The 27,483-nt window shown below is 38.9% G+C and overlaps 1 protein-coding gene across 1 annotated transcript in view; it reads left to right on the forward strand.

The window, feature by feature from the left end:
• The window catches only part of TMEM50B (transmembrane protein 50B), a 35,161-nt gene extending 17,312 nt beyond the window's left edge, over window positions 1–17,849 (forward strand). The window contains exons 2-7 of the mRNA XM_012657409.1: window positions 1,340–1,479; window positions 3,312–3,424; window positions 5,230–5,297; window positions 9,180–9,272; window positions 13,093–13,150; window positions 16,445–17,849. Of these exons, the coding sequence (XP_012512863.1) occupies window positions 1,381–1,479; window positions 3,312–3,424; window positions 5,230–5,297; window positions 9,180–9,272; window positions 13,093–13,150; window positions 16,445–16,490 (477 nt within the window). The 5' untranslated portion in view covers window positions 1,340–1,380 and the 3' untranslated portion in view covers window positions 16,491–17,849. The remainder of the gene's footprint in view (window positions 1–1,339; window positions 1,480–3,311; window positions 3,425–5,229; window positions 5,298–9,179; window positions 9,273–13,092; window positions 13,151–16,444) is intronic.
• The last annotated feature ends 9,634 nt before the right edge of the window (window positions 17,850–27,483 follow it).

The following is a 27,483-nucleotide window of genomic DNA, read 5'->3' on the forward strand; positions in this document are numbered from 1 at the left end:
GTACCACCATGCCTGGCTAATTTTTTCTATTTTTAGTAGAGACAGGGTCTTGCTCTTGCTCAGGCTGGTCTCAAACTCCTGAGCTCAAGCTATCCTTCCGCCACGGCCTCCCAGAGTGCTAGGATTACAGGCATGAGCCACTGTGCCTGGCCAGGAGTTTATATTAAAGTATTTAGGACTCTCTTTTGTGATCTACCCCTTACCAAGATTTCCACTCCTCAGTTTCCAGCTGCTCTGATAGTCCTGAACTCCATCCTCTGACATCTCAAGCCAGTAAGACTGGTTTTTTGTTTGAGTTTTATCCACTCTGTGGCAAGGAGATTCCCTGGGCTGGGAGTGGGGGTTCCTCAGGAAAAAGTTGTATAAAGGTGGATCTCACTTATTAAATTTTCTTTCAAGGGTCAAGTCCCCTCCAGTTTTCTGTCTGCTTTTCAGTACTCTCCAGTGCTTTCAAATCGTTTTTTTTTTCTTTCTTTCTAGGATTTGTGGTTATTCTGAATCATCTCATGTAGACATAATGTCTTTATTTTTAAAAATTCCCATAAGTATGATACACTTTTATCATTCTTTATGAACATGATTTCTCTTCTTCCAGTTATATATTGCTGCCAATAGATATCTATAACTTCCAAACTCAGTGGCTTAAAACAGCCATTTTTATTATGCTTATTGGATTCTGTGGGTCAGAAATTTGGAAAGGGCACAGCCAGGATGACATATCCCTGCATCCTATAACTGGCACCTCACTTGAGAAGGCTTAAAGTTTGGGGGCAATGCTGTAGCTAGGACAGCAGTCACCTAAAAGTGCCTTTACTCACATGTCTGGCAGTTGATGTGGGACCTCAACTGGAACTGTGGGCCAGAACATCTACATGTGGTCTCCTCACACCATGTTAGCCTTGGATTTGTTTACATGGTGACTCAGGACTCTAGCTATTCGTGGTCCAGAGAACCAGGTAGAAGCTGCATTGCCTTCTTTGACCTAACCTTGGAAGTTGCAGAAGTTACATAGCATCACTTCCTCTACTCTATTGGTCAACCAGTCTTTATTGTTGACCCAAATTCAAGGGGAAGTACATAGATCTACCTCTCCATGGGAGAACTGTCAAAGAATTTAGACGTTTTAAAACCATGGTGTCGGTTTGGCAAAGAGGAAGTTCCCCTGTGTCCTAGCACAGTTCTATATACATCTCAATTGGTACTTGTTGAAGTATTGAATTTTTCTTCTTAACTATAGTAGAATAGGACCTAAAGTAAATTTGTTTTTAAAGCTTTAAGAAAGGAGTAAGAGATTTTACTTTTTAAAAAGGTTCATCAGTTTTTGTCTTTTTGTTTGTAGGATACAGTATTTGATGAAAAATCCACGCTTAAAGAGTAAAAATGGCAGGCTTCCTAGATAATTTTCGCTGGCCAGAATGTGAATGTATTGACTGGAGTGAGAGAAGAAATGCTGTGGCTTCTGTGGTAGCAGGTATATTGGTAAGTGAGAAAGCCTGATTGGTGACATTTATGCCTCATCTTTTGCCTTGGAAATTAATGTTGATTCCTTTGAACTGTGAATACCCTTCCAAAGCTCTTTATTGCACTGCTATTTTGTATAGGTAATTGTCAGAGTTCTAGATACTAACGGAATGTGCGGTAGGCTCTGGGTTTATTTGACTTTGTAAATTTGTTAAATTTAATATCTTTTCTTCAGTTCCAGTAATAATGCAATTATTATAGGCAGTAGCATTTTTAACTTAATGATACAATATGTATAAGTACTTTAAGAGTCTCAAAGGCTCAGAATTTGATGTAACCAAAAATTATTGTTTTGACTCATTGTAGCTCAGGATGTGTAGGCAACAGGAACAACCTTAGGCTGGCTGCATTAGACCTGAAGCCCCGCAGCTGCTCTAGGGAAGACATACCATCTCTGTTTCCCCAGCTGCAGCACTGGGGAGGATGTAAAAGGAAGAAATTTGTGGAGGGAACTATCTCTTTTCTTTACATTTTTTCATAACTTTTTGTTATTGAAAATGATAGGCATATAAACAAAAGTAGAGAGAATGGTATAAAGGTCCTCTCTCCCACCTCCCCTTGATGATAGGTACCCATGTACCTACAGGGGCACACTACTGTGCCTAGCTCCTGCTGCATCTTTTCTGAAGCAAATTTCAGTATGTTGGCTGTGCGTGGCGGCTCATGCCTGTAATCCTAGCACCCTGGGAGGCCGAGGTGGGAGGATCGCTTGAGGTCAGGAGTTTGAGACCAGCCTGAGCAAGAGTGAGACCCTGTCTCTACTAAAAATAGAAAAAAATTAGATGGACAACTGAAAGTAGAAAAAATTAGCCGGGTGTGGTGGCACGCGCCTGTACTCTGAGCCACTCGGGAAGCTGAGGCAGGAGGATTTCTTGGGCCCAGGACTTTGAGGTTGCTTGAGCTAGGCTAATGCCACTGCACTCTAGCCTGGGAGACAGAGTGAGACTCTGTCTCAAAAAAAACCAAAAAATCAGTATCTTACATTTTAAAAATTCATTTCTTTCAATGTGCATATAGTTCTATACCTGATGTCCAATAGAAAAGCTAAACAAAATGATATGAAGCAGAGCAGGAACTGAAGATAATTGTAAAGCAGTCTGCACGTAGAATTTTTTAGATGTTTGTGTTTTTCTTGCGCTTCATGTCCATCTCACCTATACTTAATTTATCTAAGAAATTCTTTAGGAAGTTGTATACTTTAAGTCTGCTTAGTTTACATAGAAACATTACATTTTATAAACTGATGTTCCGTCAGTTGTACCATATTTAATTAAATTACATAAAGCTATAGCAAGCCTAAATCGCTTTGGAGATATGACAGCTGACTCTTGGTAAGTCTACAACTCATTTGTGGGAGCAGAAGTGCCTGGGCATGTTAAAAGAGAATGTTCACCACAGAGACAATGAAGCACATCAGGAAATCAGAGAGTTAGTGACATTGGAGGTTAGTTAAGAGAGTTTATGCTGCATATAATAATGATGGATGAAAGAAGCAAATAATCCATTCCCAAATAATAAATTTGAGGTACTAAGGGCAGAACTTCAGAATCTTACACAGATTTGATTATGTTCACCTCATCTGCTATAAAGAATAAGTAAACAAGGAATTCTTATTTTTTGTATTTCAGCAACTAAAACTTAAAGTAGAAATATTTTATGTTCCATTTATATGATCTGTAGGAAAAAAGGAATGCTAAAGAGCAAGTATTATACTAACAAGAGTTTTAGTGTTTCAGTGACTTTGGCTGGTTCTTAAGTTAGTGTTTCAATGACTTTGGCTGGTTCTTAAGTTTTTTACAGGCTGGTGGATAATGATTGATGCAGCTGTGGTATATCCTAAGCCAGAACAGTTGAACCATGCCTTTCACACATGTGGCGTATTTTCCACACTGGCTTTCTTCATGTAAGTAATGAAGGTAATTCTCAGTTCAAGATTATTTTTCTAAAAAATATTTTTCCTTTAATGTTCAGTGCTTTCTTGAATAACTTTTTAATTGAATTGATGGACTCTTCTTTAACAGGATAAATATATATTCCCATTTTATTAAGTGTTCTTTGTTTTTGTCTTTTACCAAAAATAGGTGTGGAATTTAGTCAAATATCTTATTATCTACAAAGATTATCGTGTGATCTTTCTTCTTGTATTTGTTAAACTGATCAGTTAATATATTTTGTCAGTTCCAAGGTATACTTTTTCACATATTAATATCTCTGAATATTAGGATGTATCTTACAGTCAGTTATATCTTAGAATTATAATTAATAACATTTTTCTTTCTTGGCAGTATTAAAAAATAATGGTGTATCTTAAAATTGATAGCATCTTAGATTTAATGAAGTACGTTACATTTCTACGTTTTTTTAGTAGTGAATCAACTCTGAATGTTGTAATATGCTAAACTATTACCATGGAGTATTATTTTTTTTTAGAAATATGCTCTTTGACTATGTTTGCCAATAGGGGGAAGGCAGGATTAGCCTCAAATGAAATTGGTTTGTGGATTTTGTTTTTTATTAAATCATTTTCAGGTTTATCAGTTACTTCACTTCATAAAAGTTTGGAAGCTTTTTATGGATATCTTTTAGCACTTAAAAAATACATTAGGCTCACGCTTGTAATCCTAGCTCTCTGAGAGGCCAAGGCGGGCGGATTGTTTGAGCTCAGGAGTTCGAAACCAGCCTGAGCAAGAACGAGACCCCGTCTCTACTAAAAATTAGAAAGAAATTAATTGGACAACTAAAAATATACAGAAAAAATTAGCCGGGCATGGTGGCGCATGCCTGTAGTCTCAGCTACTCGGGAGGCCGAGGAGGCAGGAGGATGGCTTGAGCCCAGGAGTTTGAGGTTGCTGTGAGCTAGGATGACGCCACGGCACTCTAGCCCGGGCAACACAGTGAGACTCTGTCTCAAAAAAAAAAAAAAAAAATACATTAAACATTAAGATTACATAATTTTCTTAATACTGCCAGGAGTTTAAAAAAAGGTTATATTATGGAAAATGGACTTAAATCCATTCAGGCTGCTAAGAAAATGCAATTCCTGCTACTAATTAATAATACACCTTGCTCTAATAAAAATGGAAGGAGAAGCTGAATAAAGTGGGCCTGTTTATTATACATAGACTAAATTTTTTCTGAGTTTAAGAAATGGGTCAGAGAAAATCACTTGACTTTTAATACAAAGAGAAACTACTTAACTCTTGATTATAATGAATACCTTAAAATGGTATAACCAACACTGAGTCATTCATGTATAAATGTAAAATAGTCAAAGGAATCAGAAAATTGTTCTCTCTTTTGTAACCTCTGAAGACAAGTGATATAGCAATTTCTTAAATGTTTTCTGTCTATGGCCATACTACACTGTGCTTGATCTTGGAAGCTAAGCAGGCTGAGGCTTGGTTAGCACTTGGATGGGAGACCACCTGGGAATACTGGGTGTTGTAGGCTTTTTTAATACAATAAAAAAATAAATATAAAGAAAAAAGATATTTATTTAAATTTTAAAAAATGTGTTTTCTGGGTGTACTTTAGGAAAATAATACTAACATGACATTTCTATCCACTAGCATTTAGGTTAAAAGATATATTTAGTTATTCAGATATTGATGTTAGATAAGAAATAATCTGTTTCTCTTATAAGTGATATGTAAATACGTGAATATTTTAACAGCATAAAACTCATTAGATGATTTTATATTGTTCTAGGATAAATGCTGTATCCAATGCTCAGGTGAGAGGTGACAGCTATGAAAGCGGCTGTTTAGGAAGAACAGGTAAAGGCACTTTGAGCTGTTAATGTGTGTTGACAAAATAGAAATTTATCAACAGGAAAAACAAAGCCTCTCTTATGAGTCTTTATTCAGAACTCGTAATGATTCTATAGAATATTTTTTAATAACAAAAAAAAAGTTAGTGTTTTCCAAACCCCTAAGAAAGTTACTTACTGCCAGAAGTTACTATTTTTGTTATGTTATACTGCCCACAGTATAGATAAAATGTTACTGTTCAAAATCAGCGGATCTTAGACTCCAGGTTACTCTTCCAGTGCTAATGATGGATTTATTTTTATCCTAATTATTGAGCAATAATGTTACTTTCATGATTTTTCACACCAAAGAAATGAACACATTAGGGAGTCAAAACTAGGACTGCAGTGTTTTCACATTCAGTTCTGGTCACCTGAGTAGCCACTCACAGACTACAACAAAATTGTTCAGAAGAAACATGCTGTTTATCTACACTTTATTTTTAGAGTTTGAATTCTTTTGAGTTGTCATCCAATAGTATTTTTCTTTTATTCAGGTATAGCACATTCTGTTAGAGTCCAGAGGTTTGTTTTCAGTGGAATTTCAGTTCCCTTTGTAAAAGGTGTAGAGTGAGGAGTCCTATTTCCAGCCTTCAAGGACCAGGGAGGGTGATTTGTGGTTATGGTCAGAAATTTGGAGTAAGTGGGAGAGGAATTGTGAAGGATGATTAAAAATAATAGCAAATCATTGTGGGATGCTTAGTGTGTCCCAGAAACTGTCCTGAGTGTTTTACATATATTAACTCATTTAATTATCATAAGAGGTGAGTGCTCTTATTTCTCCATTTCTAAATGCAGGAGCTAAGGTAGAGTAAATAATTTGTCCAAAGTCACAGAGCAAGTAAGTGGTCGGGCCGGGATTGAACACCAACAGTCTGGCTCCAGAGCCCATGCTCTTAGCGACTGTGCTGTGCTTGTTTCCTGTCGACCACCATATGGTCTCTTTGTCTGGTTTAGTACCCTATATATTTTTTTCTTTCCATCAGCTTGATTGAGTATAATGTATGTACAATAAAATTCACCAATTTAAAGTGTACAGTTTGAGTTTTAACAAATGTGTACAGTTCTGTAACTGCCACCACAGTCATAGTATGGAACGTTTCCATTACCCCCCAAAATTTCCTCCTTTTGTAGCTAATCCCCATTTCCTCACCTCCTGGCCACCACTGATCTGCTTTCTATTGCTATAGTTTTGCCTTTTTTACAATTATATATAAATGGGATTATACAGTAAATTCATAACCTTATAAACCAAATAAAGGAGCTGTCAAGAACTTAGCTTTCTTTTCTACCTGATGCTTTAAATGCTGATGTAGATTTTATAACCTCACTTCTACTGGAATCCATGGAGAATTAGGGAGGAAGGTATGATGACCAATGATAGATGAGTCTAAGGTAAAAGTACAGGGAGGAGAAAATGGTGACAAATGATAGATGAGTCTAAGTTAAAAGTGCATTCTGGTCCCGGTGCGGTGGCTCACACCTGTAATCCTAGCATTCTGGGAGGTTGAGGCAGGAAGATGGCTTCAGGTCAGGAGTTTGAGACCAGCCTGAGCAAGAACGAGATCCCATCTCTACTAAAAAAAATAGAAAAAATAAATTAGCCAAGCAACTAAAAATAGAAAAAATTAGCTGGGCTTGGTGGCACGTACCTGTGTAGTCCCAGCTACTTGGGAGGCTAAGGCAGGAAGATCATTTGAGCCCAGGAGTTTGGGGTTGCCGTGAGCTAGGCTGATGCGACGGCACTCTAGCCTGGGCAACAGAGTGAGACTCTGTCTCAACAACTAAAAAAAAAGTGGATTCTGTGTGTGTGTGTGTGTGTGTGTGTGTGTGTGTGTGTGTGCTTGTGAGCTCACTTTTAGTCTGTCCTGTGGCCCAGCCTCAGCAATAATGTCAGGAATGAGGGGAGGTAAAGAATAAGAAAGTATCATGTATTAGTAAATGAGAGTGTTGTGGTAGAGCACATAGTAATTTACTTGTTATTCTTTGAAAAATATTCCACAGACATGTTGGGCATGGTGGTTCACACTTGTAATCCCAGCGACTCTGGAGGCTGAGGCAGGAGAATTGCTTGAGCCCAGGAGATTTAGACTAGCCTGGGCAACATAGTGAGACCCTATCTATAAAAAATTTAAAAAAAAATTATCTGGGCATAGTGGCATGTGCCTGTAGTCTCAGCTACGCAGGAGGCTGAGGAAGGAGGATGGCTTGAGCCCAGGAGTATGAGTTTACAGTGAGCTATGATTGCACCATTGCACTTTAGCCTGGGTGGCAGAGCAAGACCTTGCTCTTAAAAAAAAAAAAGAAAAATCCACAGACATTACTGTGGATTATGTCACTATTAATATTACCTATTTTTTATAGAACATTTCATTGTAACTTATCTAAAGTTTTTTAGGTTACAGGTAGAACATGTGTTTTGCCTTTGATCTGTCTGATTCCAAAGCCCATACTTTTTACCCTTACCAAGTGATTATTACATTTTATTCCATGATTGTTTCCTACTCAGTTAAAATCCACAATGCAGTTTATGTTTATATGTGGTGTATATAGTGCAAGTTTTATCCAGTGCTTCAAAAATTAAGGGCAAACTGTCTTATAGGCATGCTCAGACATTGCTACTTTAAGCTTTCATATTACCTAAATGGTTCATTTATGAACTATCTCCATTTAATCCCTAGAGAAATTTATAGGAAAGTATCATCAAAATAATAAATATACTATAAATGAAACTGTTAAATAATAAAGCTATTAACATAAAAAGGAACAGAAACTAGGTAGAAAAAAATATCATTGTTCTTAGAATCTTGGACAAGATGGATGCTTTTACTTGTTCATTAACCTTAACTCAGAGCTTCCTTGTAGCCAAAGCAAAAAAGGGAAAATGTCATCATTTTATTTTTTGTTAAACAAAAGCATATTTATTTTTCAAGAGAGATTTTTTTCTTGTTTAATTCTATTAGTTTAACATGTATAGACATCTATAAAGAACATGATGGAAAATAATTAAAAGGATTTTTTTTTTCTTTTTGAGACAGAGTCTCACTCTGTGTTTGGTCAGTGCTTTTTCCTTGTGTCTAAAATATATGAATTTCTGTTCACTTAGTAACAGAATATTTGCAATTAAGGCAAATTTAGTTTTCTATTATGGAAATTGGCTAGGATTTTATTTTCACTTCAGTGGAAGTTTGTTCCCCTTCTGTAGGGTGATGGGCTGTCAATATACTTGTGTACAGGGTCTGGCACAAGTGTTAACCTGCTTTCCTGAAAAATATGTTGAGTCTACTCATGTCCAGATGATTATGTTATTGAGATTCTATAATTTCATGCAATAGAGAGTTGAAGAGATGCTTCTGACTGAACTTTTCAAGGGTATGTGGCACACTTTGGCTACCTCAGCCATAAAGCCTCAATATACTCCTGAAGAATGGCTGCCATTTGTACCATGTTGAGTAGTGGTGTGATTTTAGAAGCTTACCATTGATTAAAAAGGAACGTATTGGTCCTTATTCATTTGAAGTCTCTCATTCTTGTGTGGTAATGGCTATCTGAAATCTATTTGCTACTTTTAATGGGACAATTCTTTGATAATAGGGTAATTTTTTAGTTAGGGTATTAGATTCTTTAGTCAGTAGAAGGATAACTTCCCTTTCCAGGTATGGTTAACCCCTTTTAGTTTTTGTTAGTTTTTTAAAAAGTCATGATTCAGTTAACTTATAGCAGATTTATATAAATATGTGACTATCTTTGATATGTATGGTAGATTCATAGTGTTTCTAGTGTTAGGGATTCCTAAGACATTATAGAGCTGCAAAAATGAGCAAAATCATAAAACCTCTTCTCCACACAGGTGCTCGAGTTTGGCTTTTCATTGGTTTCATGTTGATGTTTGGGTCACTTATTGCTTCCATGTGGATTCTTTTTGGTGCATATGTTACCCAAAGTAAGTATTTATTCTTCCTTTATTTTGTAGGAGAGATTCAGATATGTCTTTTATATTCTGCTAACTCCACCTGGAGTGAAATTTAGAGTAATTATTCAGTTAGCTTGAAGATACTTTTCTGTTTGAAGATACATGAATTGTTTAATAAAACTTGTCAGTGGGGTCACTTAGTGCAGTGGGGTAACCTTGATTAGGAAATCCAAGCCACTGACAAAGCAAAGCCTGGACCTTTCAGCCATCTCCAGAGTTTCTGATTTCCTTCCTAACCTTGGATAGTCAGCCTCTTATACTAGTGGTCCATTTACAGTGGTAAAAGTGAGAAAACCAGTACGGGCCTACTGTCGCTGGTATACAATTCTAAAATCCACAAAGGCTAAACATTAAGTTTTTCATAACCAGTTTGGCAGCAAAACCTGACCTAAACTGACATGGGCCTCATTATGGTCTTTATCCCATTTAATGTAAGTATTCAAATGTTTTATTGCAGGAATGAATATGGATGTATTTGATTGTGGGATGCTTGTCCAGATGCAGCTGGCAGTGCTATGTTATATATATGTTTTATCTTACTGTTCTTAAATCTGAAAAATTCTGAATTCCAAAGCATACCTTGCCCCAAGGATTTCAGATAAGGGATGTGGACCCTGATATCTTTCTTTCCACTGACACCACCTCTGTCCAACCTAATCCTATAATTTTTAAGTCATAGGTATATGGAGAATTTTTAAAGGCCAGGACTGAAGATGTATGTATACCCTTCCTGCAGAAACAGTTGATGCAGTGGAATGAGCTCTTATTACACCATTCTGAGTTTTCTGGCTGTGCCAGGCACCATAGCTTTTCATCCAGGGTGGGGTTGAAAAGCAGAACCCAGTCTCAGCAATGTCTCTGGAAGCGTCAGAAGACTATTGCACTGGCTCTCTTCCTTCACTCCAAAGATAGGAGTCAGAGAATACAATTTATTCATCCTCTGACCCTTCTGTTTCTGGAATTTCTTTGCAGTCTTCTTTGCTTAACTGTCACATCCCCTTGTCCTGACCCACAGCTGATTTTTGAATACTTTGACAATATCCTTAAGTCTCACGGTTCGATCAGTATAAGATCTTGGAGTACCTTTGTGTTTCCTTTTTCTTTCACTCGGCACAAAATAAGTCAGTACAAGAGGACCATGGTTGGCCAATTCTTAAATTACATTGTTCTCCAACCATTTCTAAAATGTGTTATTTTAGTTAATTAAAAATACTAATAGAGCACACAGTTTTGTTGTACTATGAAGCTCATCTGAAGGAAAGTACTTTTTAAAAAACAGCCTCATTAAGATGTAATTTGCATACCATATAATTCACCCATTTAAAGTATGCAGTTCAGTGCTTTTGGTGTATTCACAGAGTTGTGCTACCATCACCACAATCCAATTTTAAAACATTTTTATCACCCCCAAAAAGAAACTCTATAACCATTAATAGTCACTCCCCATTGCCCCTCTCCCCCAGCCCAAGGCAACTACTGTGTACTTTCTGCTTCTATAGATTTTCCAATTTCATGTAAATGGAATCATATAGGAAGGTATGTTTTAAACCCATTTTACCCAACTCTAAGAAGGGAAGGTTGCTATCACTGAATTCCTCAAAAGGCCTCCATAAGTCTGCTGAAAGAAAAACTTTAGACAAATTAATTAACAGTTTATTTGAGCAAAGAATGATTCACAAGTTGGGCAACACTCAGAAGCAGAAGAGGTTCAGAGCACTCTACCCAGCATCGTGAGCAATGAGCTTTTATAGGTTGAATGAAGCAAAGTAGAGAAATCTTTAGATTGGCTATAGCTATATGTTTGCCTTATTTGGGCGTGGCGTGATGAGGCTTTTGCCTTATTTGGGTATGATCTGATCAGTTGGCTGCCTGTGATTAGCTGAAGCTCAGCTGTTTCTGATTGGTTGAAACCCACCTATTTCTTGCAAAAAAATATACTCCCAAGTTAGGTTTCATTTTTCTTACATACTAAGTTAGGTTAGGGTTTGTCATGGAAGAACTCAAAGTAGAGAGAGCCTCAGGATAATGGCCTGCTTATTTACCTTGGCAGTTGAAGCCACACATGAAACTTTACAGTTTCTATAGTGAAAACAGGATTAAATTATCATTCCTGTAAGGTATGTAGGGAAGTATTGTTTGTAAAGGTTGTATACTCATTGAGTTTATATTAATCTTTAAAGACCTAGTACATATTTAGAAGTTTCTTGATTATGGATCTCATCTTACTATTTCAGTAGCATTGTTCATTATATATACTTTTCTCTTTGTAAAGTGAATATGCTTTTATTTCAGAGGATATTTCTAATACATTTCAAATCTTTTATTGAACAGATTTCCTTGAACTATTAATATTCATAATAGCAGCTAACATTTATATACCACTTGGTGGGCGAGGTACTGTTCTAAGCACTATACATAGTCACTCATTTAATTCTTATACTCTGTGAAGTAGGTGCTGTTATAATGTCCAATTTATAGGTAAGGAGACTAACACATATTGAGGTTAAATAATTTGCCCAAGGTCATAAATTTAGCCATTGGTAGAATTAGGATTCAAATCTAGGGATCTGGGTCAAACTTGGAGCTCTTAACCATGCTGCCATATTGTTTGCTATTATATCAAAAGCTAAAAATTGAAACAGTTTCTTCATCCTGTCCAGTGTTTTTTATTAACATCTATAGTTTTGCAAAAGTTAATTATCCACAAAAATTTAAGCAGTTTCTAATTTTTTCTTTTCTCTTCTTATGAAGATAGTAACCATTTACTCCAGGATAGATTCAGTGAAAGAACATGACAGTGAGTTGTAATGAATCTTTTTATATCTGTCACATTTGTGCAGTAAAACTCCTGAATTGATTGCTGAGTGTGGTGGCACTTGCCTGTAGTCCCAGCTATTCAAGAGGCTGAGGCAGGAGAATTGCTTGAGCCCAGGAGTTTGAGGCTGTAGTGTGCTATGATTGCATCTGTAAATAGCTACTGCCCTTCAGCCTGGGCAACATAGCAAGACCCCATCTCTTAAAAAAAAAAAACAAAACTTCCTGAATTCATGAAAGAAAATAAATTAACAGACTGTTAAATAATCAAGAATTTTTTGTTTGTTTGTTTGTTTTTGAGACAGAGTCTCACTCTTTTGCCCGGGCTAGAGTGAGTGCCGTGGCGTCAGCCTAACTCACAGCAACCTCAAACTCCTGGGCTCAAGCGATCCTCCTGCCTCAGCCTCCCGAGTAGCTGGGACTACAGGCATGCGCCACCATGCCCGGCTAATTTTTTCTATATATTTTTAGTTGTCTGAATAATTTCTTTCTATTTTTAGTGGAGACGGGGTCTCGCTCTTGCTCAGGCTGGTCTCGAACTCCTGAGCTCAAACAATCCGCCCGCCTCGGCCTCCCAGAGTGCTAGGATTATAGGCGTGAGCCACCGCGCCCGGCCTAAATAATCAAGAATTTAATTTGTATCTTTCTAACATTTTGTATTTCTATATTGGTTATAGGAGACAAAGGGACAAGTTGCTGCTTCCTCAGCAGTTTTGATGCAGCTAGAACCATAGCAATTACTTTAGACAAAAAGAAAACCCAATAAGTTCATTGACTTTTATCCAGAGTAAGATCAATCCTTTGTTTTGGGAGAATGAAATTGACATTTCCTTATTTCAGTTTCATTATAGATGTCTTAGAGTTAATGATAGCAGTATGTTGTAATATATAGAGCATATCATTATAAATGGCACAATACTTTGTTACTGCCATTTGCCTATGTAACCCTCTAATCTGTTTTACTTTATGTGTGCAGATACTGATGTTTATCCAGGACTAGCTGTGTTTTTTCAAAATGCACTTATATTTTTTAGGTAAGTTGCCTAATTTCTCAACTATACCTGTAACATTTACAAAAATGTCCACTTTATTATGGCAGCATATAAATAGAAACGTGTAAATCCATTGATTAGTTACAATGATAGAACTTCTTTTAATTGGTAAAACTTCCACTATTTACATAAGAGCATACATAGGCCATAAGAGCATACATAGGGCTTTTAGTTAAGGACCCTGCTGTATACCAAAGTTTCAGCTGAATATTTTATATATGTTACCTCTTTAATTACCTTAACTATATGTTGCATTTTATAGATGAGGTTATAAGGCTCAGAGCTTACTCTAGGACACCTAGCTGGTAAATACAGAGCTGGGATTTGAACCCAAACTGCTATGTCCATAGCCTATGCTTTGTTAAAAACCATATTAGGTACAGTACTGTTATTAAAGAAAATAAGAAAAATCAGAATTAATACATAGTATACATGTTCTATACAAAACCTATTGGGGAATTGGGTTTTTTGATTGAGTTTTTAAGATAACTTAAAATTGGCCGGGCGCGGTGGCTCACGCCTGTAATCCTAGCACTCTGGGAGGCCGAGGCGGGCGGATTGTTTGAGCTCAGGAGTTCGAGACCAGCCTGAGCAAGAGCGAGACCCCGTCTCTACTAAAAATAGAAAGAAATTAATTCAGACAACTAAAAATATATAGAAAAAATTAGCCGGGCATGGTGGCGCATGCCTGTAGTCCCAGCTACTCGGGAGGCTGAGGCAGGAGGATCGCTTGAGCCCAGGAGTTTGAGGTTGCTGTGAGTTAGGCTGACGCCACGGCACTCACTCTAGCCCGGGCAAAAGAGTGAGACTCTGTCTCAAAAAAAAAAAAAAAAAAAAAAAAAAAAGATAACTTAAAATTACTATGAAGATAGAACAATATAAAAAGAATTTTTTAGGGATAGTTCTTCTAAAAAGCCTCCAAAATAAAGCCCATTTTCTGTGCTTTTCAGAATGAATGTCTTTTAATGTCAACATAAGTATTAGGTATCGATTTATAAAATTATATCTGAGCCCCCAAATCATTAAGCAAAATCTAAGCTTTGAAGAACTTTGTTTTTGTCAGTGGTTTTAGACAGTTTGTTATGATGTACTGTGGTGTAGTTTTCTTCATATTTTTTCTGCTTGGTATTTATTGAGTTTCTTGTATCTATGAGTTTATAGTTGTCATCAGATTTGGACTGTTTTCAGCCATTATTTCTCCAGATAATTTTTCTGTCCACCCTCCTTCCTTCTGGGATTCCAATTACATGTATATTAGGCTGCTTGAAGTTGTCCCACAGCTTACTAATACGCATTTCTTTGTCTTGTTTTATTTTCTGTTTCTGTCTTTTTTTCTTTCTGTGCTTCAGTTTGGATAGTTTCCATTGTTAAATCTTTAAATTCTCTAGTCTCTACTTCTGCAGATTCTCTAATCTCTACTTCTGCAGATTAATCTACTATTAATTCTGTCCAGTGTATTTTTTCATCTCAGACATCCAGAAGCTGGATTTGGGTCTTTTTTATATTTTCCATGTGCATCTTTAACATGCTTATGCTTTTCCTCTACCTTCTTGAACGTACAGAGTATGTTTGTAACTATTTCAGTGTTCTTGTCTAATTGTCTGTGTCATTTCTGGGTCTGCTTCTGTTGATCATTTCAGCTTCTATTTACTCTTCATTTTGCATCTATTTTCCATTATTTGCTGCTCTGCATGCAATTTTTGGGGGCTGGATTTTTTGGTATTTAAGTGATTTTTGAGCTTTGTTCTGGGATGCACGTAGGTCACATGTAAATAGTTTGATCCTTTTGAGTCTTGCTTAGCTTTGTTAGGCAGGACCAGAGCAGCTTTAGTCTGTGACTAATTTGTCCCCTTACTAAGGCAATCATACCCTCTGAGTGTTCTTCCTGATGTTCCAATTGATACTCCATGTATTCTGAGGTTTCTCTACTCTGCTTGTGAGAATGTGAACTCTTTCCAGCCTTGTGGAAGCTCTGGGAACTATTCTTTCCAGTGGTTCTTTTCTTGCTTTGGGTAGTTTCTTCACATGTGTAGACTGATCAGTACTCAGCTGAAGACTCAAGAGGCACTCCCTGTGGATCTCCTGGGCTCCCTCTGTGTGGCTCTCTGTACTCTGGCTTGCAAACTCTAGCCACTTTGGTCTCCCCAAACTCTCAGAGAGACCACCATGCTCTGCCTGGGTTTCCTCTTACTGCACTATGGCCTTGACATTCCTGGTTTTGAACAACGTTTGATAGGTTCTCCTGTCTTGTATTTGTTGGCATGTGACTGACAGCCCTTTGGGGGAACACTAAGTGTTCATGAAGATATTTTAGGCAATATATAGGGATTAAATATAAGTTCAGTTTGAGCACTTTGTGGTGGTAGATGAATCTACATAAATGCAAATTGGATGAATAGAAACCTTATATGTATTACAAGGCCTGTGCTCAGTGACAGCTACATCAATTGTGCATCCTGCCTGGAGGCTGGCAAGTTATCAGGCTAAGCTGTGTGCTTCCTATGTGCTGGGTCTCTTCTGAGCACCGGGGTACAGCCTATTCTGCTTCATAGTCCCAGATTGTTCCACCTCTCTGCTTCTCCCTCCTTACCCTTGCCCCTACTTTGCTGAGATAATTCCCACTCTTCTTTTGGATCTTGGGTCAGTCACCACTCCTCAGGAAAACCTTTCTTGACCTCTCTAACTAGATCAGATCCTTATATTTCACTCTTACGATGCCATGTGCTGCTTCTCTATACATTTTTTTTACAGTTGGAATTTTACGTTTATTTGTTTCTCTATTAGACCCTTAACTCCATTAGGGAGCAAATTTGTCCATTTTGACTCACGGTCACATCCCAGCACTTAGCCAAGTGCCTGGTACATAGCCATTCTCAGTGCACGATCATTATTTGTTCAAGGAATGAAGAATTGCAGTGTGGTCTGTTTTAGGATGCTTCAGTGAATATAGCTCAGATATGGTAGACTCTTAGAGATGTAAAGTGACCAAATGCCGGCCACAGTGAGAAATCTCTCTCTCTCTCTCTCACAGGATTCCTATGTCATAACTTTCTAGGCTTTAAGAAAGAATACTTAATTAAGCTCAGCCATCATGGTTAGCAAACTACTTTACAAAATAAGCAAATTGAGACCAACACTACCATGATGTTTAACTGAATTTTACAAATTGATGCGAAGGGAGCAGTGAGGTACCTGTCAAAGCATATTTAGAAAATGAATTCTGTGTTGCTTGTTCCTTATGTTTTTTCCTCATGATTTGTTTTCATATCTTTCTAGCACTCTGATCTACAAATTTGGAAGAACTGAAGAGCTATGGACCTGAGATCACTTCTTAAATCACATTTTCCTTTTGTTATATTCTATTTGTAGATAAGTTTTTATCTCTCAGTACACATTGCCAAATGGAATAGATTGTACATTAAATGTTTTATTTTACATTTTTATGCTCTGAGTTTTGACATAGTTTTATGAAAACTATTTCTGTCCCTTTTCATTGAATAGACTGTTAATATGTACATAATACAAGACTATGTAGATTGGATGATGAGTATCAGTTTTTTATTCCTGAGACTTAGAGCTTGATCTGTTCCCTGAGCCAGGGTTGTATCATCATGTCATTTTAGAGGTAACCACTCTCTTTCAGTATCTCTGATTTCTGAAGATGTACAAAAATATAGCTCTATATATCTGGAATAAGCACCAAGCCATTAAAAAAAGGTATTTCAGCAAGTTGTAATTTATTTTGGCCTAAAATGAGTTTTTTTTAAAGGAAAAATGTTTGTTCTCATGTATTAAAGAAGTGGACTTTTATATGAAGATTTTTTAAATGCCCGAAGGACTAGTTTGAATGCCTCTTTTAAAAAGAATTCCTCTAATATGACTTTATTTAAGATGGGATAATACATGATCAAAGAAACTCAGTTTTTTATGGTTAATGTAAAAAGACCATAAGGCAGCTCAGCAACATGCTTCTCGTAAAAGCAGCTTAAATTATCCACGGGGGTTATCTTGACAGCCTGCCATTATCTGATGTTACACAGTTCAATAGCAAGCAAGTTTGAGACAACTGCAGTTTAAAAGCATGAACCATATAACAAAAAGTGGAATAATTAGTTTAAAGATAAAGCACTTCTTCCCAAAGGGAATTATTATCACCTAGTGAAAAATTAGGCATTTCATTCACTTAGTTACCAACTACAAGTCTCTTCTTCGCTCTAGTTCTCAAGCTTTGGGTGAACATTCCTGATAAATATATCTCCAGCCAATGAAAAACTTCTTTTACTGAGTTTGAAATACTGTATTTGCACTGTATGTATTCCTGTGGGCCTTGCTTTCCTTTGCTACACAGATTTTGTGTTGCACTTTCTTACCTAGAGGGATGTGTTACAGAGCCTTTGTTGTAAGACAGAATAGTATCATTGGTAGTATACGCAGCTTCTAATGCAAGCCTTATTTGGCACCACTTCTCTCCTGTCTCGGAGAGGACTGTGTGGGGCACAGAGTATGAAGCAGTTGTGGAATGCTGTGCCTTTGTCTAGATACCACCTTGTTTGATTACTTCTTTCTTTGTTGTTTTTTCCTTACAATGTCAGTAAGCTGGGTTTTGCTTCCAACAAATTGTAAGACTAATTACTTGTTACCACTCTCATAATCTGTTGCAATAAATATTACTTCTCACACATTCTAATATTGTTAAGTTTGTTGGAGAAAATTAACCATAAAAATTGATATGCTGTTCATTTTTCAGTTACTCAAGTACACTCAAAGAAGCAGTTTATTTTTATAAAATAAAGAGAAATAATGTACTCAGGTTTGTAAAGGTCGATGAAGGGTTTTCCTGAAGACTGGAAAATGGTGGCTGTTTTTTTTTATTCTTGACTCTATCATGAATTTGTTTTTTAATTGTGAGCAAATCATTTAATTTTGTTTGTTTCCTTATTAAAAAAAAGATAATCTTAATGTCCACTCTTAAAGATATTATGAGTGAGAAAAGCTAGAATCTTTGGTAATCATTTAAAAATACTTGTGATTCCTTTAATAAAGGTCTCACTGTCACACAGTTTCAGTGGCCATTGAATCTGAGTGTCTTTTGTGTGTGGACCAATATTACCAGAGCATTCTATTTTATTACTCTATTTCTATAATCCTTGTTGTATTTCTTGTGCTGTTGCCACTGATTAAAAAACACAGAGGCTGCTGGGAGTGGTGGCTCACACCTGTAATCCCAGCACTCTGAGAGGGTAAGACAGGAGGATCGCTTGAGGTCAGGAGTTCAAGACCAGCCTGAGCAAGAGTGAGACCCCCGTCTCTACTAAAAATAGAAAAATTACCTGGGCATGGTGGTACGCACCTGTGGTCTAGCTGGAGGCTGAGGCAGGAGGATCGCTTGAGCCCAGGAGTTTGAGGTTGCAGTGAGCTATGATGATGCCACTACACTCTAGCCATGGCAACAGAGCAACTCCATCTCAGAAAACAAAACAACAAAAAATCTACACAGAGGTTCGATTTTTCCATTATATAATTTTTCTGTAAATATGACATTGACATGCATCAACATAATGAAATTCAAAGACTGAAAGATTGATGATATCAAACCATGTAACTTGCCCACTTGAGCAAAGAACCCAAAGAGTGTTTGACATAGAGTCATTGAAGTCATCATGTTCTCTACATTTTTTGCTATGGAAGGGTTTTGAGTCATAATGTCAACTAAGGGACATTTGTTTTCTTTGCTCCTTTTTAGACTTAATTGCTTCATATCAAATAATCTCTGCCAATCTTATAATTTTAGCCCAGTACTTCCTTGTACTCTCCTGGCATCACATTCATTTTGATTCTTTTTGAAGTTTCTGAAAGTTTGGGGCTAACTTTTAGACATTTTAATCTCAAGTAATATCCTGTTAAGCCCTGGAGAAGAAACATCTGAGGCTAATTTTATTCCACTCTAAACAATTAGTCACATTTTGTTATTAAAAGATATTCAAGGTGGCTCATGGCTTTGCAATCCTAGCACTCCGGGAAGGGGAGGCAGAGGATTGCTTGAGCTAGAAAGCTAGACCACGTCTCTATTAAAAAATGGAAAAAAATTAGCTGAGCATTATGGCTGTAGTCCCAGTTACTTGGGAAGCTGAAACAGGAGAATTGCTTAAGCCCAAGAGTTTGAGGTTGCAGTGAGCTGTGATGATGCCAGGGCACTCTAGCCGGGGTGACAGAGCAAGACTCTCAAAAAAAAAAAAAAAAAAATATTCAAATTAAGCCTGTGTTGTTATTTCAGAGCAATCTCTTCGCTATATCATTTGTTCGGACAGAAAAGATTAGAAATTGAAGTAGAAATTATTATTGGAACCACTTTGTTGATTGTTTTTCCTTATTTCTCTGACTGAAAACAAAGGAATAGCCTGATGAGTGTGAAAGGTTCAATGCTTTTGTGAAGAATTACTGAAGAAAATCAGGACATCCTTAGTTAATCCTGGAGTCATTGTTTACCTTGAGAGAATCGTGACACGATTTTTGTTTCACAGCCCATCCCCATTTTCCTAGAAATGGTCTTTATTATATTTTCAGTTTATTATAAATATACTAATTTGTATTTCTAGCCTGGTGGTGTAACATCTAAAGAGTCTTCACTTTTTTATCCTCCTGTCTCCCGAATTTGATTATGACTAAGCCCAAAATATTTTGTTCTTTTAGAAGGAAACCAAAATATTTCACTCCAAAATATATTTCCTTGATATATTTCAAGCTGGCTATTGAGAAGGGCTGGAAATATAAGAACAGCTGAAAAGCTGTCTTGCGGGAGAGATTTGCATCTGCTGAGAGAAATGTACTGAGGCAGCCAGGCTTTCTCTGAGGCCCCGCACCTTGTCTGGATCTAGGACCGATTAACTGAGACTCTGACACCTTAACGGTGTGAAAGAAATATTTACCATCTATTTTCTCTGAGGGCTGCTACCTGTGAGCTTTCATCTACCTAACAAGACTACATTTGCTAGCCAGGCCTCCTCTTCTCCGCCTCCCATAACTTGTCTTGCCACCATAACCTTGCCAATGGAAAAACAAAACTGTGAAATATTTCAGAGAGGTTTCTTCTGAGCCAATATGAGTGACTGTGGCCCAGGGAAAACACAGACTCAAGAAGTCCTGAGAAAGTGCTCCTTAGGTGGGCAGACTGTAATTCTGTTTTATACATTTCAAGGAGACAGAAGTTACAGGCAAAGTCGGAAATCAATACACGGAGGTTATGCATTGGTTTAACCCAATGAGGTGGGATATCTTGAAGCCAGGGCTTACAGGTCATAGGCGGATTCAGATTCTTTAATTTGCAGTTGGTTAAAGGAGTAAGGCTTTGTCTAAAACTTGGAGTGAGCAGAAAGGAATGTTTAAGTTTTGACTTTAACAGACTTTAGTTCAGATAAGTTTACTGATCATCTTGTGATGCTAGGCCAGAGTCAGGCCGCCAAGCCACAGTATACTGGGTCAGGATGGCCTGTTCAGCAAGGCGTCTGCAGACGTGATTCTACAGGCCCCATAGGAAGGAATTTGGAGCAAAGAACGGTGGTGAGAGTTTAGTCCTCCACTTGGTTTTGGCCATGTTCTCAGCCTCCATTCTTTCTGTAGCCTCAACATGGTATAAAAGCATGAACCATTTTCCATTTCTTTGAGATCTTATTTCATAAGACTCCCACGTACTTCAATAAATTTGTATGCCATTTCTCCTGTTAATCTGCCTTTTGTGAGATGATTTTTCAGCAAAACTTCAGAGGGTGAAGGGCAAGTTTTCCCTTGGCCCCAACATCTTTTCTCTTCCCCCCCATACCTTAAACTTGCAAGCTTTCCAAATACAGTCAATTCCGGTTATTCTTGGTAGATTGGTCCTATAAAGTCACAGTGAACACAGAATCAGCAAATACAGAACCATCGCCCTTGGAGGGCAGAAAGGGTTAGGGTCCTCAGAGGGGTCACCACATTGTCCTCAACTGACCAATAGATAACCTTGCTTTATGTGTGTTTCTGTTTAAAGACACATTTAATATAGTTGACTCATTAACATTGAGTTAACACTATAACTAATGCCTGAATGAAACTTCCCTAACATATAGATTTTCTCCCTAAGGCACATCACAGATTTCTTGCACTTTGAAATAATAGCACTTCAGCACTACATGGGGCCATTTAAAATAGCAAAATCACTGTTACCAAACCCAAAAATGGTCTGGCCTCAGTCCGGTTGCTTGCCACACAGGAAACCAATTACCGAGGCAACTGGTATTGCCAGGGAAGAAAGGGTATTGATGTATTGACGTCAGCCGGGATGTGGGAATTATATCTCAAACCCATTTCTCCACTAAGGGCAAGGTCTTTTATAGCGGGGTTGTGGAATGTAGGTCAGGTTGTGTAGGTCTGAAATTGGGAGGTCTGCAGGTGGTCTGATTTAAGAGTCAGCTGTTGGTGATAGTGAGTCAGGAAGTCCTGTGGAGAAGTTACTTAGGCAAGAAGATTACAATGTTCTGCTCATTAGGCTTGACTGGTCTGAAAGACCTAGGTATTGGGGAGATAACAACAAAAAAAATAACCTAGGGAGGGGCTCGTTTTACAAGGCTGATAACATCAACAAAAAGAACAAACCTGAAAAATGTGGCACTAAATATGCCATGAAAGGGACGCTGGTTTACAGTATGAGAGCTGAAACAAGGGAGTGTCACCTTGGTCCCCTCAGCTCATCAGGTGACTCGAATCATTCTCTGCACGTGTCCTTGAAGGATCAGAAAAGCCCCTTGAGTTACTGATTCTGGGGTTGCAAATAAATGTTAGCAAGTAGACGAGCTTGCGAATACAGAATCTGTCAATGACGAGGCTCGACTACAGCTAAGGGGCTCATGTTGACCTTATTTACTTCTCACGTAGTGTAATTTTTTCATTCCTATTCTGGTCCATCATTTCTTTCCTCATTCAATACTCTACTGCCAGCTTAACCATCTCGTTTTAGGGCGTTGTCTTTAGAATGCCATTTTTGTGCTCGACACTGATAAGCTGTTTACTGAGAACTCTGTGTCTCATGACATTCTCATAACGTGGGGGCAGGAACTTTGATCCAGAGAGGTTAAGTAACTTGCCCATAGGTTGGGATCACCGCTAAGACTTTGTCCCGAAGCCCTGCTCTACCCTCAGCCAGCCTTTTCCAAGCTGTGCGTAGAACACTGGTGTCTTTTCATGTGTACCCCAAAAAAGTGTGCGTGTCAAAAAAGCTTGGGAAACCCTGGACTGAACGAGGTCAAAATATCTTTTTTTTCCCTATAAGGTTTTTCTCCTTAGGGCTTTTAAGAAAATGTGCATTGTATATTTTTAGGAGGGATGTGTCAATTTTATGGTGTTTTCTATACTTGAAACTTAGAAATTTATCTCCTAGAATGCTTTGAGAAATGTAATTTGGGGACTCTGCTGCTCTGGTGGCTTTAGAAGAATACATAGAACACAGGGAATTAACAACAGGAGAGGGAAGGGTTTAGGAGTAGGTGACATTGGTTTTGGGAAAGCCTGTGGCCAGCCTGATAAAGGAGAATAACGATGGTGATGAGAGGACACAGAAGAAAGAACACTTCCGGTTGCATCATTGTTAGACAATTCTAGATTCCTGGGGCCTGTGGATTTATGTTTACATTGGTTTACTTCCCCCTTATTCTGGCTCCACCCACTTATTAGTTGTGTGACCCCGAGACTGTTTCTCTGTGTGTAAGTGTGTTTGAGAATGAACCTGAGGAAATGCATAATTCCTGGAAATAGCTAGTGATTAATAAATGTGGGCCTTCTTACCTTCCCCTGATAACTCTGAAGAGATGCCTCCTTCCTCATTTGATGGCTTTTTAGCTTTTGTCACTAGGTGGCGTGCCACGCCAAGAAGAAAGACTTTTGAGTCTGGTTTTCGTTACTCTTTGAGCCTGCCCGTGCTTATTTTTTGGTAGCAGTTTCAGCACAGCTAAAGTCATTTTACATAAGGTTTTCAGATGACAGCACATGCCTCATCGATTCTCTTAGCTGTAGCAAATAGGACATTTTAAATTTCTCCGAGCGAGTGTGGTGAGGCAGGCGGCACCCTCATGGACCACATCCGTGTAGAAAGCACCAGATCTTTGACTTGGGGAGCATCCTGGCCTCTTCCTCACTCCAGAGGTCAAGACTGTAAACCAGACAACTCTTTGAAAAGGACATAAATCAGGTTTATTTCCAAGTTTCTTTTCTTTCTTTCTTTTTTTTTTTTCTAGAGACAATTATGCTATGTTGCCTAGGGTGGAGTGCATGGCTATTGGCTATCACAGATGCGATCATAGCACAATTCGGCCTCGACCTCCTGGGCTCAAGCAGTCCTCTCGTCTCAGCCTCCTGAGGAGCTGGGACTACAGGCCTGCACTCCAGCAGTTTCCAGTCCAGGTGCCAAAAAAGTGATTCCGTCTGTTAAGTGTATTTACTTTCCACCATGAAAGTTGGTAATTTGAAGATTGATTTTTTATTTTAAAGTAACTTCAGACTTACAGGAAAGTTACAAAAACAGCACAAAGAATTCCTGAATAACTCAGATTCCCCAAAGGTTAACATTTTACCACATTTGCTTTAGTCTGTTTTTTTCTGAAATGTTTGACAGTACATTGCAGACACGGTGCCTGTTTACCCTCGAATTCTCCTGTGAATATTTCCCCTGAAACATAACTGCAGTGCAATACCCAAGCCAGGAAATGAACACTGGTACAGTACCATGCGCCTTATTCAAATTTTGCCGACTGCGCCACTACTGCACTTCATAGTAAAGAAAAAATATATTTTTTTCTGTTCCAGGATCCAGCCCGTGACCACACATTGCATTTAGTTGTCATGTCCTTTTAGTGTCTCTTAAATGTAGAAGAATTTAGTCTTTGTCTTTTGTGATTAGACATTTGAAACTTCAGTGGCTTATAAATCAGGATTACTAGCAGTTGCTGTGTGCATGTATGTTCTGTTTAGGTACACAGCCCTGCTGGGGTTGTGCAGTGCACAACCTATAGGAATGTGCTCATGGCCCCCACTACTTGTACTCCACATCTTTTGGTAGTACCATGGGGCCGGCCACTTGAGAAGTGTTTGGGGAACACTTGAAATACAGTTGTACTACGGTTCACAATATTTCAGAGAGGAAATAGTCAAGAAACACATTGGTTTAATTGATTGATTGAATTTTGTGCCAGGCAAAATTTTGTACCTGCCCATCTACAAGGACCTCATGGTTCTACCCGGACTCATCAGCTCTTTAAGGGCTTACTTACACCTTCTCTTCTGCTTTTAAAGTACAAAAATATATTTATTACCCACAGAGAATATATCAAATATTTTTATTTACACTGAATGCAGAAATGAAGCAAGTTGAATTCATATTTACATTTATTATATATTATTCATACCGCCAATTACAAGGAAGATAAGTTAGTATCTTTTGAAAGCGATTTTATGGTGTAACTAGGTATGTGTATGTAAAGTGACCCTGAGGGTCTGCCTCTGCCCCCATTTTTTGATAATCGAGGTGCCCAGAGAAGCCAGTGCTGCCTGTATTTCTTGACTGGGGTGAATGCTTGGGCCGCATCATTCTCGAGTCTTCTCAGAGTGCTGGCGCGTTGCCCTGTCCAGCGCTCTCTCCGAAGCAATGGGCTGCCTCAAGGCCCCAGGTCACTAGTAGCCACTCCGACCAGTTTCCTTTCCCTCCCAAGCACAGCCAGCTAGTTTCCCTCACCCTAGACTGGAGCAGGCAGGAAGATGTCATTTCCCTTCACTCCCCTCAGACAGCGTGCTTCCCAGGGGAGGCTGGAGCAGCAGTGCAAGGCATGGAGGCCTGACTGCACCCCTTGACAATCCCTGGAGTCCTCCTCACCAGACAGGAAGGATGGCTGGGGGTGTACTCATCTCAGACACAGACTATTTGACGGGCAGCAAATACATTTTAGAGGGCCCTGGGGCACCTCAAAGAGATATGTGACTGCATAGTGTGAAAGTTGTTGGAATCGGAATGGAGTCACTTGTGTTAACAAAAAACCTGACAACTAGAGCTGAGGAAGGCCATAAAGAGAAGGGTTCCGTGCACGAATGCCTGATAACAGGAACTTTCATGAGGGACTATAAAGCCCACAACCTTGCACCTTGAAGTGTCTTTTTACTTAGGAAAAAAAGTGTAGCACTTGAAAATAAAGCGTCTTAAAGATGGGTGCCTTTATCCAATTGACACAAAGGTCCTTATAGGATAGTAGTGGCCTTGATCCAATTAATCTGCTTCATCTCTGGGTGACCAATCTTTGGTATAGGGCCCACTTTCCTCCATTTATCCACATACTCCTAAACTGTACCCAGCCTTCCCTAATAAATACTCCATAGTGGGCTTTACAGGATACACACAAGAATTAAATACTCCCCCATGATATGTGACCCCTGACTGCCATGTCAAATGGGTGAACCTTCTGTAACTGCTTAAACCTAAATAATAGGGTAGGTCTTTTTCACCTATACAATGACCACTTCATTGTGCGGATCAGAGGTCAGTAAACTCTTTCTGTAAAGGGCCAGGTAGTAAATGTTTTAGGCTCTGTGGGGAACTGCTTAATTCTGCCTTCTAGTGCAAAAGCAGACATAGACAATATATAAATAAATGAGTCTCACTGGGTTTCAATAAAACTTCATTTATGCACACTGAAATTTGAATTTCATATCATTCTCATGTGATGAAATATTCTTTTGATATTTTGTTTCCTACTTTTTATTATTATTATTTTTTTGAGACAGAGTCTCGCTCTGTTGCCCAGGCTAGAGTGCCGTGGCGTCAGCCCAGCTCACAGCAACCTCAAACTCCTGGGCTTCAGCGATCCTCCTGCCTCAGCCCCCTCAGTAGCTGGGACTACAGGCATGCGCCGCCATGCCCAGCTAATTTTTTCTATATATTTTTAGCTGTCTAATTAATTTCTTTCTATTTTTGGTAGAGACAGGGTCTCGCTCTTGCTCAGGCTGGTCTCGAACTCCTGAGCTGAAACGATCCACCCGCCTCGGCCTCCCAGAGTGCTAGGATTACAGGCGTGAGCCACCGCGCCCGGCCCCAAGTTAGTGTAAGTATTAATGCTGTTGAAAGTCATTTATTTTACAAAGTAGCACAAGACATTTCCTTTTGGAAAATAGTATTAAAAAGGGAGTATCGTACTTATTCAAATAACCCCTGTCCTTTCCCCCTGAGTAATAGCCAGCCCCAAGCCTACAGGGGACGTTTATTAGGAATGGGGATGGGGACCTGTAAAACTGGACCCCCGGGTGTTTCCACAGAGGCGCAGAATGTTTGGATTCTTGGTAAACGCAGTTTGGTGTGTCAGCCCCTCCCCTGTAAGGGAATAACCACTCTGTCCCACAAGAGTCACCTGGAAATAGTGCTGACCCTTAGGCTCTCAGGCTATCACGGACTTAAACCCTGCTTTCAACCAACAGGGCTGCCTTTCTGGGCCTGAATCACGGTGACCTCCTGCTCCACCTTGATTCAGCCTTTTCAGCATCTGGTCCCCAAGGCCATCCTGCATGCCCCTGACAAGCTGTAACAGATGAGCTTACGCTAGCAGAATGGTTCTGTGCCCCTTCCTGCCGGGCTCAAATTCTCACCTGTTCTCTTTCTGCTATACACATATCCTCCACATCTAACTGGGCTTCATCCCATGGCCCAACAGAGCAAGCTCTGAACCTTAAATTTCCTAAATGATCCAAGGTAAGTCTTTCCCAATTTCTACCTACTAACTCTTCCCCCCGAACCGTCCCATCTCGAGGTTCACCAAATATGTAAAATAGATGCCTCATGAGGGGATTTGCATGCACAGGGACCGTGGGGGGGGGGGGTTGTCCTTTTAACTCTTGCCACCCTGGACAGCAGGGTACACAATACTTAGCTGGAAAGTTAGCCAACTGCTTACTAGCAGTACAGGGCCCCAACAGAGGGAGAGAAAGTGGCTCCATAAGCTAGTGCTAGAAGCTTCATAAAGCTACGTTTTGCATTTCCTCTTCCTGTCGTCAAGATAAGGCTGTCTGTAGGGCTTTTCCCTAAAGCAGCCTTATAGCTACTGGGTCGCTTTGTGTGGGTGATGGGATCCCATCCCATACACATCCATTTCCCACACGGTAAGAGTCACATAAATGGGTTTTAAATACACATCCTTTGCACAAAAGAGCCCATCAATACTGGCACAATCGGATGACTGGCATGCTCCGTGGATCACACTATTAGCTCATTCTCTTTATTGCCCCCACACCCCTGCCTTGGTCAACACCGTGTGACT

The sequence above is a fragment of the Propithecus coquereli genome, unplaced genomic scaffold, assembly GCF_000956105.1.
Source record: "Propithecus coquereli isolate 6110/MARCELLA unplaced genomic scaffold, Pcoq_1.0 Scaffold54, whole genome shotgun sequence".
In the NCBI taxonomy this organism is placed as follows: domain Eukaryota; kingdom Metazoa; phylum Chordata; class Mammalia; order Primates; family Indriidae; genus Propithecus; species Propithecus coquereli.